The sequence below is a fragment of the Anabrus simplex genome, chromosome 1 (assembly GCF_040414725.1).
Source record: "Anabrus simplex isolate iqAnaSimp1 chromosome 1, ASM4041472v1, whole genome shotgun sequence".
NCBI classification, from domain to species: domain Eukaryota; kingdom Metazoa; phylum Arthropoda; class Insecta; order Orthoptera; family Tettigoniidae; genus Anabrus; species Anabrus simplex.
Window position 1 is genome coordinate 1,419,681,436 of NC_090265.1, and position 15,203 is coordinate 1,419,696,638.

At 38.6% G+C, this 15,203-nt stretch overlaps 1 protein-coding gene across 5 annotated transcripts in view; it reads left to right on the plus strand.

Annotated features, from left to right (window-relative positions):
* Positions 1–3,843: 3,843 nt before the first annotated feature.
* The window catches only part of LOC136858376 (synaptic vesicle glycoprotein 2C), a 277,164-nt gene continuing 265,804 nt past the window's right edge, over positions 3,844–15,203 (plus strand). For all 5 annotated transcript variants that reach the window (XM_067137872.1, XM_067137876.1, XM_067137873.2 and 2 more), the window contains exon 1: positions 3,844–3,926. In XM_067137872.1, the coding sequence (XP_066993973.1) occupies positions 3,881–3,926 (46 nt within the window). In that variant the 5' untranslated portion in view covers positions 3,844–3,880. The remainder of the gene's footprint in view (positions 3,927–15,203) is intronic.

Genomic DNA, 15,203 nt, shown 5'->3' on the forward strand with positions numbered 1-15,203 from the left:
TCAAACAAGTAAGCCGAAAACAGGAGGAATTAATCAAAAACTTATGTTGTTTATTCGGGATTGGGAGCTAATTTTGAATTTGATTTTTAAAAAAAATTATTGCCCTATCAACTTTAAGACAGGATTAAAAATACAATTATAAATATAAACTTTAACATTGTAAAACTCTAAATGTTTGAAAAAAATCATTACCATGAGTATCTACTGCTCCGTATCTACGTCAGTTCTTGTTGGTAACAATGTTCACACATTCTACGTTTACAAGTTGCTCTGACTGCATAATTTCACCATCGGCTGCATTACTTCCTATATTTATTCACTCTTAATTCAAAATATTCCCCTGTCATTTCAATACAGCATTCCTGCGTGCCTACCAATCTTTTTCAATGTACCTACTGGACTTACTGTCTATTCTCTGGAACTTTCCACTGATCAGATGTATGTACTTTTCAGTTATGAAATCCCGAAGCTAATCCACCCATATCCTTCTGCAGAGACTTCTCCATGTGAGTCTTTCTTTTTGCAAGTTGCTTTACGTCGCACCGACACAGGCAAGTCTTATGGCGACGATGGGACAGGAAGGAGCTAGAAATGGAAGCCGTCGTGGCCTTAATTAAGGTACAGCCCCAGCATTTGCCTAGTGTGAAAATAGAAAACCATCTTCAGGGCTGCCGACAGTGGGGTTCGAACCCACTATCTCTCGAATACTGGATACCGGCCGCAATTAAGCGACTGCAGCTATCGAGCTCGGTCCATGTGAGTCTTTAGCATAGGCTTCCTGATACTTGGTTCACTGCAAATTGGACAGAGGTAAAAAAAAAAAAAGAAATGGCGTATGCCTTTTATTGCCGGGAATGTCCGAAGACAAGTTCGGCCCGCCAGATGCAGGTCTTTTGATTTGACGCCCGTACGCGACCTGCGCGTTATGATGAGAATGAACTGATGATGAAACGGACACATAGGCCTACACCCAGCACCCCGTCTCAGTGAAATTAACCAATTATGGTTAAAATTCCCGACCCTGCCGGGGATCGAATACGGGACCCCTGTGACCAAAGGCCAGCACGCTAAACATTTGGCCACAGAGTCGGACTAGACAGAGGTCAGTATGCCCAACTCATTGGCTGAATGGTCAACGTACTGGCCTTCGGTTCAGAGGGCCCCGGGTTCGATTCCCGGCCGGGTCGGCGATTTTAACCTTCATTGGTTAATTCCACTGGTTCGGGGGCTGGGTGTTTGTGCTGTTCCCAACATCCCTGCAACTCACACACCACACATAACACCATCCTCCACCACAATAACACGCAGATACCTACATATGGCAGATGCCGCCCACCCTCATCGGAGGGTCTGCCTTACAAGGGCACCCGGCTAGAAATAGCCACACGAAATTATTAGAGGTCAGTATCATAAAGGACTTCCAGTAAAACGTGAACATTCTTTGTATATTTTCTGAATTTTTATTATGGTGTATTCTACTATGGATCTTATTCCCTTAACCTCCCGTAGTATAACGGTTAGCGTTATCTGCCGTCCTGGAAGGGCACAAGGGCTGGTGAGAGGTTAGAAATGTACATGCAGCTTACCTCCATTGGGGAGTGAGTCTGAAAAGTACTGCGCCGCCTCTAGATTAGGACACCTCCCTGCATAATTCCCACGTCAGACTGGAAAATCTGTGGCTATGCTCACTATGTCAGAAGTCACATGAAAATACAAGTTCTGTTCCTCAATAAATAGCCTTCTGCTTGACGAATAGTAGCTGCTAATCCCATACTGTGTCTGCTGCTATTTCTTGACGGATGCAATATTTTGCACTTGTCTCTTGGCACAGGCCAGCTTCCACTGAAGTCTCAGTCTCTTATGGTGACATTATGGGAGCAGCTAAAGTATGGGTGGTGCTGAGTAATGACATTCCAAGCACGACTAGTACATATGGATATTATTAAAAGTGCTACTCTTGCTGCTCACTTTCTGTTCCAACAATCCTCATCACGCTTACTACGCCGCATAGTGGAGCCGCCATTGGATTTTGCGGCTTCCCTATAACTGCATAATATTGTATGGTGCTATTTGCGGATCCACCAGCCTCCGAACTGAAGACTTAATAGATGGACAGACAATCCCATACTAGTAGAGAAGTTCAGTATCCGTGTCTGGTCCTATTAGTTTCCACATCTTCTTCATATTTACCCATTATACTCTCAGAGTCTTCAGTTTCATGTCCGGGCCATGAATTGAAATCACTCATTAGCACTAAATGCTCTTTGCTGTTGATCGTAACTACTACGTGCTTCATAAAATGCTCGTTTGCATTTTAAGAGCACTGAGACGATAAAACGGTTTAGACTTTTCAGTCGGTCGACAAATAAGAAACCGCCTCTGTGGTGTAGTGGTTAGTGTGATTAGCTGCCACCCCCGGAGGCCCGGCCCTGCCACGAAATTTGAAAAGTAGTACGAGGGCTGGAACGAGGTCCACTCAGCCTCGGGAGGTCAACTGAGTAGAGGTGAGTTCGATTCCCACCTCAGCCATCCTGGAAGTGGTTTTCCGTGGTTTCCCACTTCTCCTCCAGGCAAATGCCGGGATGGTACCTAACTCAAGGCCACGGCCGTTTCCTTCCCTCTTCCTTGTCTATCCCTTCCAATCATACCATCCCCCACCAAGGCCCCTGTTCAGCATAGCAGATGAGGCCGCCTGGGTGAGGTACTGGTCATCCTCCCCAGTTGTATCCCCCGACCCAGAGTCTGAATCTCCAGGACACTGCCCTTGAGGCGGTAAAGGTGGGATCCCTCGCTCAGTCCGAGGGAAAAGCCAACCCTGGAGGGTAAACAGATTAAGAAGAAGAAGACAAATAAGAAAAATCCCTTTTTGACCTTGAGAAGGTGATCAGTTTAAGCAACATAAACACACTCATTCGATAAAAATAAACAAAAAACTCATACCTTCAAATGTTAGCTTAACTGGCAATAAAGTGAAATGAAAGAAATAAAAAGTTGTAAGAGATAGAATTAGTGACACAATAATGGCAAATTTGTTTGTTGTTGGGTCTACGGTAAGGAGTAAATACGGAATTGTTTTGGACTAGAACGACAATAGGTCTCCCAAAAATGAAGTAAGGAACTGGACCAACATTGATTAAACATAGAGAAACGATGAGGGAAGTCGCACTCAAAAGCTCTCAACGACAGCTTTCGAACCTTGGATCTCCAAACTGTACAGCTTTCTAGTTCTTTCAAGGAGAGTGAGCGACGATTGTCAGTATTTACCTTATTAATCTAATGTCCGGCTCCATGGCTAAATGGTTAGCGTGCTGGTCTTTGGTCATAGGGGTCGCGGGTTCGATTCCCGGCAGGGTCGGGAATTTTACCCATAATTGGTTAATTCCTCTGGCATAGGGTTTGGGTGTATGTGTCGTTTTTATCATCATTTCATCCTCATCACGAAGCGCAGGTCGCCTACGGGAGTTAAATCAAAAACCTGCATCTGGCGCGCCGAACTTGTCTTCGGACACTCCCGGCACTAAAAGCCATACGCCATTATTATTATTATTATTATTATTATTATTATTATTATTATTATTATTATTATTATTATTATTATTATTATTATTATTATTATTATTATTAATGACAGACTGTATTAATTGGAAGTTTGTTCATAATAATGAATGCATGAGCTCGTTGAAGCATAACAACTATAGAGAATAAAATTCAGGTCAGGAGGTTACGTTCTGTCTGCATATCACTTTGTTGTGGACTAGGGCTTAGCGTATCTCACCGACGTCATCTACTCTATATATCATCTGCAAGCTGTGAACAAATAAATCTAAATTGTTCTGTTAGTAAGGAGCATTCATAAGAGTGATCGCGCAAGGTAGAAACCATGAAGAAATACAATGTGGAGAGTGAGGCGAAGAAAGCGATCGATGGTATGTAACTAACAACACTAATATTGTTATTTCATCATGTGTTAATATATTCCATCAGTACCGTACAGCCTAAATGTCAGACAAAGCACTCTCAGTCAAATGTCACTTTCAACACAGTTTCCTTCGTCCTTTAGCTTGAAATAGCTTCTCACAACTGGTTATCCTTTCCAAAATAATTGTAATTTTTGTCTGTTGTTCAACAACACCACACCTTCCCTAACAAAAATTATACGAATCAATGTGTAGAGATCTTGAAGGGTTTCGTAATCTCCATACCAAACAAATATCATAATACTGTTGAGTTGCCTTTATTTCGAAAATCCAATCTCTTTTCCAAATACTTTAACATAAATTTATAGCTTTACTAACATTTTTGCACGTTAGCAATATAGATATCATTAAAACTATCTGGCGAATGTATGCTCATAAAAATAAGAATTCATTTAAGAAGGTGCTGAAGTAAATAGGGAATTCCAGGATGTATTACTATCATTTCTAAAGATTTACTGACTGTGATTTAGTGTAACTCTGTCTAGTTCAGTGAGGGCCATGAACTATCTCATTTCCACCATTCAAGGAGATGTAGGCCTATGGGTAAGGACAAAGTTGGCGTCAGTAATAAATAAGGAAGAGTGATAGAAACGTGTAAAAGTAAGCAGAGGTCTCGAAGTTAAGCAAAAATACAGCACATTTCATTATGTGCAAGCTTTAGTTACTGAATAATCAAACCAGTCATATGGTGTAATGTATATCTAAAAATCGTTTTAAGTGGAATTTGAAAGAGAACGCCTCTGTTTCAAAATAACAACTGAAAAATTCTACTTAAAGCTAGTTACGAGAACGACCACAATTTATTTTATTTCATAACTTACTTGTCGATATAAGGCTTCCTTTGGGTCTCTGCTGTGTCCTTAGGCGTCATTTCCGTATGTAGCAATGCTCTCGTGTATAGCACAGTGCAGATTTTCAATATTTATTGTAGCTGTTGCAAACGAATTTATCTTATTGGCTCCTATTGAATGAAAGGGGAGTGAAAGTGGGGCACAGGAGCTAATGTAGATTTTGAAACTAAATTACGCTTCCCTTCTCTTAGTGAAGCCTAAGGAGGTTGGTCCGAGAATGTGCCATACTTGGAGGCATGTTTTTTTCGCATTAACGATAAGCGCGACAAGAAATATTCTTTGAAGCAATTTTGAGATATCTTAATGAATCATACGATTCTAGTTAAGAAATTAGTGATTTTTGTTTTCGCGAATTACAGCGACAAGGCCTATTTACAGCGAAATTTACTTATTTTGCGGTAAGTGCAAAAATGCAGCGAAATTCATGGAAAATAACGATCTTGAAATTGTATTCCAATATTACGTGTGTGAAGGGGAACAGGAGACAGAATAAGATTTCTCATTTCGACAGAAGTATTTATTCGTATTAATATTGTATAAACACCCTTAATAGTATGGCCATATAGGGTGAAAGGGAAATCTGTCATGTAATCTTGATTAGGGCTAGATTACAGTCTCATCAAGATTACATAAGGAATAATAAATGCTTATCAATATTGTTTCTCTTTATTTATCTTTCACATAAATAATTCACAAATCTCACGAATTAAACTTTTTATGAATCATTTTAGGAAATGATTATGCAAAATTAAAGCGATGGGATCAGCCCTACTTCGCGAAATAACGCTAAAATTATTTCCTTTTCGCGAAATCCAACATAAATTAATGCGAAAAAATCATGCCCCTAGCCATACTGTACTTTTTTAAATATTTGAAGTACTCGGGTTAGAAATGAAAATGATCTGTTTTTTTTAATTGTTGGAGGCCGAAGTTTCTAATCCCAAACATAGCAACAAGTAATTTCCCTACTAAAAAACTAGATGCGTGTTACAAAGGTTATTCGTTCTATAACGTGGCCATTGACTTTTCTTTTAAAATCTCAGATTCCCAACGTATCATATTTAACTTCTCGATATGGCAGCACTTAAAGAAAAGGAGCGTACAAAAACTATTTCTAAGGATAATAACCTTACAGTGAGTATGTAGATGTATTTCTTGGCACAGGTCTGTAAAGTACATTATTATTATTATTATTATTATTATTATTATTATTATTATTATTATTATTATTATTATTATTATTATTATTATTATTATTATTATTATTATTATTATTATTGCCGGGCTGAGTGGCTCAGACGGTTAAGGCGCTGGCCTTCTAACCCCAACTTGGCAGGTTCGATCCTGGTTCAGTCCGGTGGTATTTGAAGGTGCTCAAATACGACAGCCTCGTGTCGGTAGATTTACTGGCACGTAAAAGAACTCCTGCGGGACTAAATTCCGGCACCTCGGCGTCTCCGAAGACCGTAAAAGTAGTTAGTGGGACGTAAAGAAAATATTATTATTATTATTATTATTATTATTATTATTATTATTATTATTATTATTATTATTATTATTATTATTGCTGCCTGTCCCACGGTGTAGGGGTAACGTGTCTGACACTTACCTGAAGGCCCCGGGTTCGATTCCCGGCCAGGTCAGAGATTTTTACCTGAATCTGAGGGCTGGTTCGAGGTATGTATGCATGTATGTGATTACAGTTGAGCTATCTGACGATGATATTGCGGCCCCGTTCTAGAAAGCCAAGAATAATGGTCGACAGGATTCATCGTGCTGACCACATGACACCTCGTAATCTGCAGGCCTTTCGCCTGCGCAGCTGTCGATTCGTAGGCCATGACCCTTCAGGGCTCTTGCGCCATGGGAGTTGGTTTGGTATTATTATTATTATTATTATTATTATTATTATTATTATTATTATTATTATTATTATTACCAACGTTTATCTTGCTAGGTTGTAAGGTCCGCTCAACGTAATTGCTTGTGCCACTTAACACGGTTTAGTACATCTCTGGAGGTAAGGTTTATCCACCTCATACCGTCGTTTAGTCCTTCCTACCATCTCATCTTTGGCCATCCTCTCGGCCTACTACCTGGCATCAACATAGATTACACAGTCATCGTCGATTTTGCCACAGAGTTGCCATCGCTGCGTAGAATTTGACAATACCATCTCAGCCTTGACTCTCGCATCTTCTCATTCTGTAGTATGTCGCGACACCAAATATTTTGTGAACTCATTTGTTCTTCACTTTATCTAACCTTGTTGTTCCAAGATACCATTTCAACATTTTCATCTTAACGGTATGAAGAGTCTGCTTGTGTTTCCTTGTCACCGACCAACACTTCAAACCATACGAAAGCACTGGTCTGAGAACAGTATGGTACACCGTAGACCTGAGAAGCAGAGAGACTTTTGTCACATATTACTTCTGAGATCTGACGCAATTTCATCCATACAACATTTGCTCGTATTTCAACTTACATGATTGTATCGCAGTCAGCAATGGCACGTGACCCGATGTATCTATAACTGTTTACTTTGTTCAATACAATTCCGTCGATCATGAGCGAACTGCTGGCTTGTTCACCAAACTCCTGATATTCCGTGTTACTGTTGTTGAGTCTAATTCCAGGCCTTTCGAGTTGTCACCTTGCATTCTTGAACTAGGCGATAAAGTTTCAAATTAATGAGATAAAATGCAAGAAACAAGAAAACTGAAATAACCCAAGAAAATTAAATTAATCATGCTACTTAAAGGGTATTTAATAATATGTAAACACGACATTTTGAAGTAATTTCAATTAGTATGTATGTATGTATGTATGTATGTATGTATGTATGTATGTATGTATGTATGCTCACGCTAGCAATTAAGGGCAATTTTAATTTCTGTTAGCGCGTAGGTAGAAAAAGAATAATAATCTAAGTATCAAGCATTTAATTATAACTTCAGTTCTATTGTTTCAGTTAACCTGTTACGATTAGGATACGCCTAAGTGCGATTTAGAATTGCAGTGTAGTTATTTTATTAGATAGTATCTTAACAACAACAACCACCTTACTTGCTATATTGGTGTCTAATTCTTGTGTAATCCTTTCGATATTTCAGCGATTAATTTAACGGCAGTTTTCATTTCTATTAGAGCATAGTCGGCTGAAAATAATAATAATAATAATAATAATAATAATAATAATAATAATAATAATAATAATAATAATAATAATAATAATAATAGAAGTAAAATAACATTATTTCTTTCCTTTGAGATATAAATATTCACAGAACACACTATGTACTTCATTTTTGTTGATATTTTAAATGTATTTCATATCTCTGTAAAGAAAATAAAAGAATGACTGAGGGAGGCAGGTGTAGAGACTTCGGGTGTGATTGGACATTAAGGAGGATGAGGGAAAAGATAGCAAGTTTGAGGGAGATAATTACGATTTTAACGTAAGGTAGGCAGGTCTCCCTCAATCAACGCACATGATACGATAGATAGGAAAGAGGGAGGGGAAGGAAGGAGAGATGTTCTGGAAAACAGGTGGGCTAATGTTTTAAAGGTAGGAAAATGATGGGTAAGGGTACGCATCAGGGAGTGAGTGGTGGTGATAGTGATTTTGTTTTAATAATATTATTATTACCATGTCGAACGAAGTCATGTGATACAGGTAATATTAGATTAGAATAGGAAGTCTTAAAGGAAGTAGATGAATATTGTTACTTGGGTAGTAAAATAAATAACGATGACAGAAGTAAGGAGGACATAAAATGCAGATTAGCACAAGCAAGGAAGGCCTTTCGTAAGAAAATAAATGTGCTCACTTCGAACATTGATATAGGAATTAGATGTTTGTGAAATCCCATGAACAGAGGCATCCGTGTTCACCTTAGGTCCACGGAGTAGATCTAGTCATGGAAATGGCCACGGAGGTACCTTGCTAAGGGTCCGCTCATGACAACCACCGATAGTCACATCCAACTTACGAGACATGTTATCACTTCGCACCCCAAACGGTCGTGTTGCATTAAGCCGGTTTGCACACCACTGGTAGAAATGAGTATTAAAGAGACACCGATAGTTTTGATGTTACGGCATTTCACGAATATCTGCTGCCGTCTTTTTCGTGAAGGTGGAACTCCCGATTCAGCGAGTAGGCTGAAAATTGTGCAAGTACGGAAAGCACCGGTAGCCAGCCTAACTCTACTATTGTGTATTGTACCTTGTTTACCATTATGTGGTCCGGCTCCATGGCTAAATGGTTAGCGTGCTGGTCACACGGGTCCCGGGTTCGATTCCAGGCAGGGTCGGGAATTTTAACCTTAATTGGTTAATTTAGCTGACACGGGAGCTGGGTGTATGTGTCGTCTTCATCATCATCCCATCCTCATCACGACGCGTAGGTCGCCTACGGGCGTCAAATCAAAAGACCTGTATCTGACGAGCCGAACTTGTCCTCGGACACTCCCGGCACTAAAAGCCATACACCATTTCATTTCACCATTATGTGCATGAGTGGATAGTGAGTTCATGAAGATCCCGGTTCCGCTCGCATACTCACCTATCTTCTCTTATCCCGGAAGGTGCATCGTCCGCCAGATCTTGATGTGGTACATAAGGTGTCTAGCTACGGGATACTCTACTAAATGAACAGATAAACTGGCTATTTTAACATGAAATGTAATTACCAAAAAATAAAAAAATAAAGATTGAACTTAATTAGAATAATAAAAAAGATGAAAATGTTATAAAGATGAGCGACATTAGATTAAAATACGAAACCAAATAAAATGAAATTAATTAAAATCGAAGAAATACAAATTAAGTTTATGAAGCACACATTGTAATATAACATCATCCTCGTAAAACATTCCTAATAATAATAATAATAATAATAATAATAATAATAATAATAATAATAATAATGTTATTTATTTTACGTCCCACTAACTACTCTTTTACGGTTTTCGGAGACGCCGAGGTGCCGGAATTTAGTCCCGCAGGAGTTCTTTTACGTGCCAGTAAATCTACCGACACGAGGCTGACGTATTTGAGCACCTTCAAATACCACCGGACTGAGCCAGGATCGAACCTGCCAAGTTGGGGTCAAAAGGCCAGCGCCTTAACGGTCTGAGCCACTCAGCCCGGCTAAAACATTCCTGGACTGCTGACATCATTATCACAACTCAATTAGTTACAATTTGAGAGTCGAACCTGAGACTCATCTACACAGTTCTGACGATAGTATTTGCATGACCTGGATTCCACATGGATCCCTTTTCACAGTTTAACATACAGTATTATAACAAGCTCTTTAAGCGAAAATTACTATTACATTGATTAATAATCCCATGATTCGGATTTCACAAGAATCGTCAATTAAAAATCATCTGGTAGTAACAATGTCTCAAAACTTTAAATATTGAGGCCGAGTGCCTTGTGTAACACTGATTAAACAAGTTCTTGGTCAGCTGAACAGATCTACAATGTTATCGCAATTTGATTATTATTTACTCTTAATTGAACATCGTTCCTTAACAATTTAATATTGAAACATTAAACATTCGAATACGATTAACGCAAGAAAATAAACTACCTGTTCAGCGATATGACTCCTTGCTAGAGCGTTGCTGTATTTAACCATTGCCTATATTTAAAAGGTTTATCTAGCTGCCGTCCTTCTCCTAAATTATCCTAAAATCCAGTACACAAACGCCATCGAGGGTGGATTATAGACACACAAAATACCAACGTTGGTTCTCAAGACACAGCAGCAAAAATCACGAATATCAATCATGAAAAAGAAGGCAAAAACACACACATGAAAAACACTAGGAGATATTCAAACCCGCGCTGACCTAGAAAAAAAGACATATAAATTCCTATTTACAATGTGCAGTATTCGTTGGGGTTCCACGTATCTGATTTAATTATTGATTAGTCCTAATTAATGACACTCATCATGATTATTATGGTTCTATATTATTATTATTATTATTATTATTATTATTATTATTATTATTATTATTATTATTATTATTATTATTATTATTATTATTATTATATTCACTGAGGTGATATACAAGACCTGGTTTCAACATCACTAAGTTTCAGTGAGTTATTCATTAATTAATTTTGCAGCATCCCTTCGTGATCTTAGTATTATTTCATGAAACACGGCAGTCAACCGAGGTCATGATTAATAGCTTATTCCTGGTCACTATCTCATTTCAAAACAACGTTTAAATTATCTCCGCATTAACATTGCAATACGGTACATCTTGACATCGGCATATCGAAACTGAAATTCCATTTCCATATTATTAAAATTAGCATGAATTATCCTGTCGAAGTAAACGTTAAAACATGATTACTGCAAGCCAACTTATAAAATCACAAAAATCAATTAGGCACTCATCAACCATTTAAATAACGTATTATTAAAGAAGCACTTAAATTGTTCCTCACCGAGCTCGATAGCTGCAGTCGCTTAAGTGCGGCCAATGTCTAGTATTCGGGAGATAGTAGGCTCGAACCCCACTGTCGGCAGCCCTGAAAATGGTTTTCCGTGGTCTCCCAATTTCACACCAGGCAAATGCTGGAGATGTATCTTAATTAAGGCCACGGCCGCTTCCTTCCCAGTCCTTGCCCGTTCCTGTCCCATCGTCGCCATAAGACCCATCTGTGTCGGTGCGACGTAAAGCCAATAACAAAAACGTTCCTTCCCTTTCACATTTAATTTGGGCGCTATTATTACATTTTAACTCTACTGTCTGATTGAGTATAAGCTATGTTAACGGAGCTAGGCAAAGTCCTGTGAGCTTGACGCAATTATTTAAGGAATGTTTTGATGACGATAAATACTTCATAAATCTGACAGAGAACCTTCGAACACCGGACCACTCTGTCGTGTTCCTAAATTGTCCTACACATTACACTCATTTCGGCCTGAAACATCCCATTTCAAATTCAAATGATCCAGCTGCAGTAATGCATATACTGTACTCTCACTCTGGAGTTGACATTTCCCATACGAGACATTCTGTCCCCAGTTCGCATAACTCAGCTGCAAAATACACTTATTAGGAGTCGACTTCGCGACTCGTCACATCTCAAATATATCGGGACTACTTTATAACATCGCAGCTGGTTTTCCACAGGCCAGATCACCTTTCTTCATTTATCACGCCATCAACTCAAAAACATTCTTAAATATCATGTCACAGTCAAACGTTTATCCTAAGCTCACGTGACTTCTCAAAATTTGTGCAAATTTTAGCTCCTAAAATTTTCAGAGTTTGAGAAACCAATTATTTAGTTATCCTAGTCTTCATTTATCGCTTTACTTAGGGAAGAATTATTATTGCCATCACCTTCATAGTTATTATTATTAATAGCTGTAGTGGCCGGCTCTGTTCGGGTAATTATTTGAATGTTTACTTTTAGGATTTGTATTACCTGTTTGAAGTGAATGTTTGTAGATTTATTTATTGTGACGTTGATAGATAGTTTACGAACCCTTTTGTAGATTTATAAATATAGTTATGTGTATAATTTTAAGTTTAAATTTGAGATTACATAGGTTCTCGTTAAACTGTTTCCTTGAGGCACCCCGGATTGTCTGGGAAGTAGATGCTTTCAAACAAATAATAAAAGTAAGTTATAACTGTATGCTATGTATTTACGCATCACTCTATAGATATGATGTACACGATTCCAACTGTCACTGGGACTGTCACCAATCAGCCTCCACATTGCTTCTTTTCCAGATAGGAACTTATACGTGTAGCGGAATCTCTCCTTGGCATAGCCTACATTCGCGCAATCAATGTTATGCGCTTTCTATACTGTAGGCCTTCACATTTAGTTTCCTTCCAACTCTGAAATACCACTCTTATCATAGTCGGTACGGTAAAACTGAATAAAACATAAATGATCAGAAATTGTATTCTCTATTACTTTTGTTATGTAGTACTTTTCGATAGGGGACCAATAACATGGTATTTAAAAGTTAAATTTTAGGCATCTTCCCCTAAACTACAATTTCATCCAGGGTGAATAAAATTGTTTATAGCTTAGACTGTAGTTTCTTATTCCCCAACTCTATATACCAATTTTCATTAAATTCTGTTAACCCATTTTCTCGTGGCTCGGCGTTGATATGGACTTGGCAACAAAAATACAAATTCATGAATATCTGTGTTATCATTGCCGGTACGATAAAAATGTATAAGACATAAATGATCGGAAATTTAATTATATGCAACTTTAGTTATGTAGTACTTATCGATAAGACCACTAATAATATAAATATTTGAGAATTAAATTTTAGGCCTTCCCTTAAACTACCATTTCATTCAGCGTGAATAAAATGATTTATAGCCTAGATTGTGGTGGCTCACCCCCCGATTTTACATACCGATTTTCATTATTGCAAGACAAATTCGATATTTCGACTATATAAGCCTATATTATCTTGCCAAAGGGCCTAAATCTAGGGAATGGAGAGAGGCAAAGAGCTGTTAAAATTTACTGTAGATGAGCTAACCTGCAGGGTTTTATAAGGCAAGTATACAAAATTTCGTTCAGATAGATGGAACGGTATGGATTTGTATAAGGAATGGACGGACGAACATACAGACAGACATTCATATTTACATGTATATTATTATTATTATTATTATTATTATTATTATTATTATTATTATTATTATTTAACGTTCTTACCCTAGACGAATACTATTCTAACATATACTTAAAGATGAAACTGTTTACTAAAATTCACTGGCTGTTAATTATTCATTACTTCGCGGTCTGCATTAATTTAATAGTCTAGCTCTATCAATAATCGAACCAAAAATAATTGAAATTAAACATCGTGCAATGATTAAGCTTTACTATTGCCTGAAATGCAGCAATTTCAAACAAAATGTTACTTTTTTTTTCTTTTTTCTGCTAGGTTCTTTACGTCGCACCGACACAGATAGGTCTTATGGCGACGATGGGATAGGAAAGGCTTAGGAGTTGGAAGTAAGCGGCCGTAGCCTTAATTAAGGTACAGCCCCAGCATTTGCCTGGTGTGAAAATGGGAAACCACGGAAAACCATTTTCAGGGATGCCGACAGTGGGGTTCGAACCCACTATATCCCGAATACTGGATACTGGCCGCACTTAAGCGACTGCAGCCATCGAGCTCGGTTCGACGACAACTGACATAGAATAAATTAAATAAGTCGTTTTCTCTGCTTGGAGCTCGAAACATATTCTTGGAAATGGTGAATGGTTAGTAAAAATCTCTCCTGCCATTAGCATAGCCCTACGGCAAACACTCGCCTCTAGCCCTCATAAATTCGTCGGAGCGGTCCCCAGATGACACGCACCCATCCCAGTCAGCTGATTTTCTGTTTCTTCTTAAAAGTCCTCGTCTACAAATGAGCACTCTGGCTTCTAAACAAATCACAGACATTCTGCCGTTTATAAAATATTAGGGAAACATATCTTATCATATTCGACGCACCGGGCGAGGTGGCCGTGCGCGTAAAGGCGCGTGGCTGTGAGTTTGCATCCGGGAGATAGTAGGTTCGAATCCCACTATCGGCAGCCCTGAAAATGGTTTTCCGTGGTTTCCCATTTTCACACCAGGCAAACTCTGGGGCTGTACCTTAATTAAGGCCACGGCCGCTTTCTTCCAACACCTAGACCTTTCCTATCCCATCGTCGCCATAAGACCTATCTGTGTCGGTGTGACGTAAAGCCTCTAGCAAAAAATGCATATTCGACGCGAAGTCTCATGCTATTTTCTACCATACAATACATAACTCAATTATGCTTCCGTATCGGGCTAATTCACTCATTTAAAATAACAATTCTCACCCACGTACTTCTTGGTTCATTTCCCGCAGAATGCATCTCAACAATATCCTATTCTCTTAATTTTCTATGTCACCAATTAACTCGAAAATACTCAAACTGAACTAGGTAACTTCAAAACTCTATGCATTTACATAACTTTACACAAGATAATCAACACAAGAAATCCTGGCTAGATATGGGGATGTGAGGTTCGATTCCAAGCTGAAGATGAAGATGAAGCACAGTCATGTTCTTATTTTTTATCAACATGCAAAATTACCTCTATAAAACGGATTGCTCGCTTCAACTATATATTTTTCTAAATTACTTTTTTTTTTGCTAGGGGCTTTACGTCGCACCGACACAGATAGGTCTTATGGCGACGATGGGATGGGAAAGGGCTAGGAGTTGGAAGGAAGTGGCCGTGGCCTTAATTAAGGTACAGCCCCAGCATTTGCCTGGTGTAAAAATGGGAAACCACGGAAAACCATCTTCAGGGCTGCCGATAGTGGGA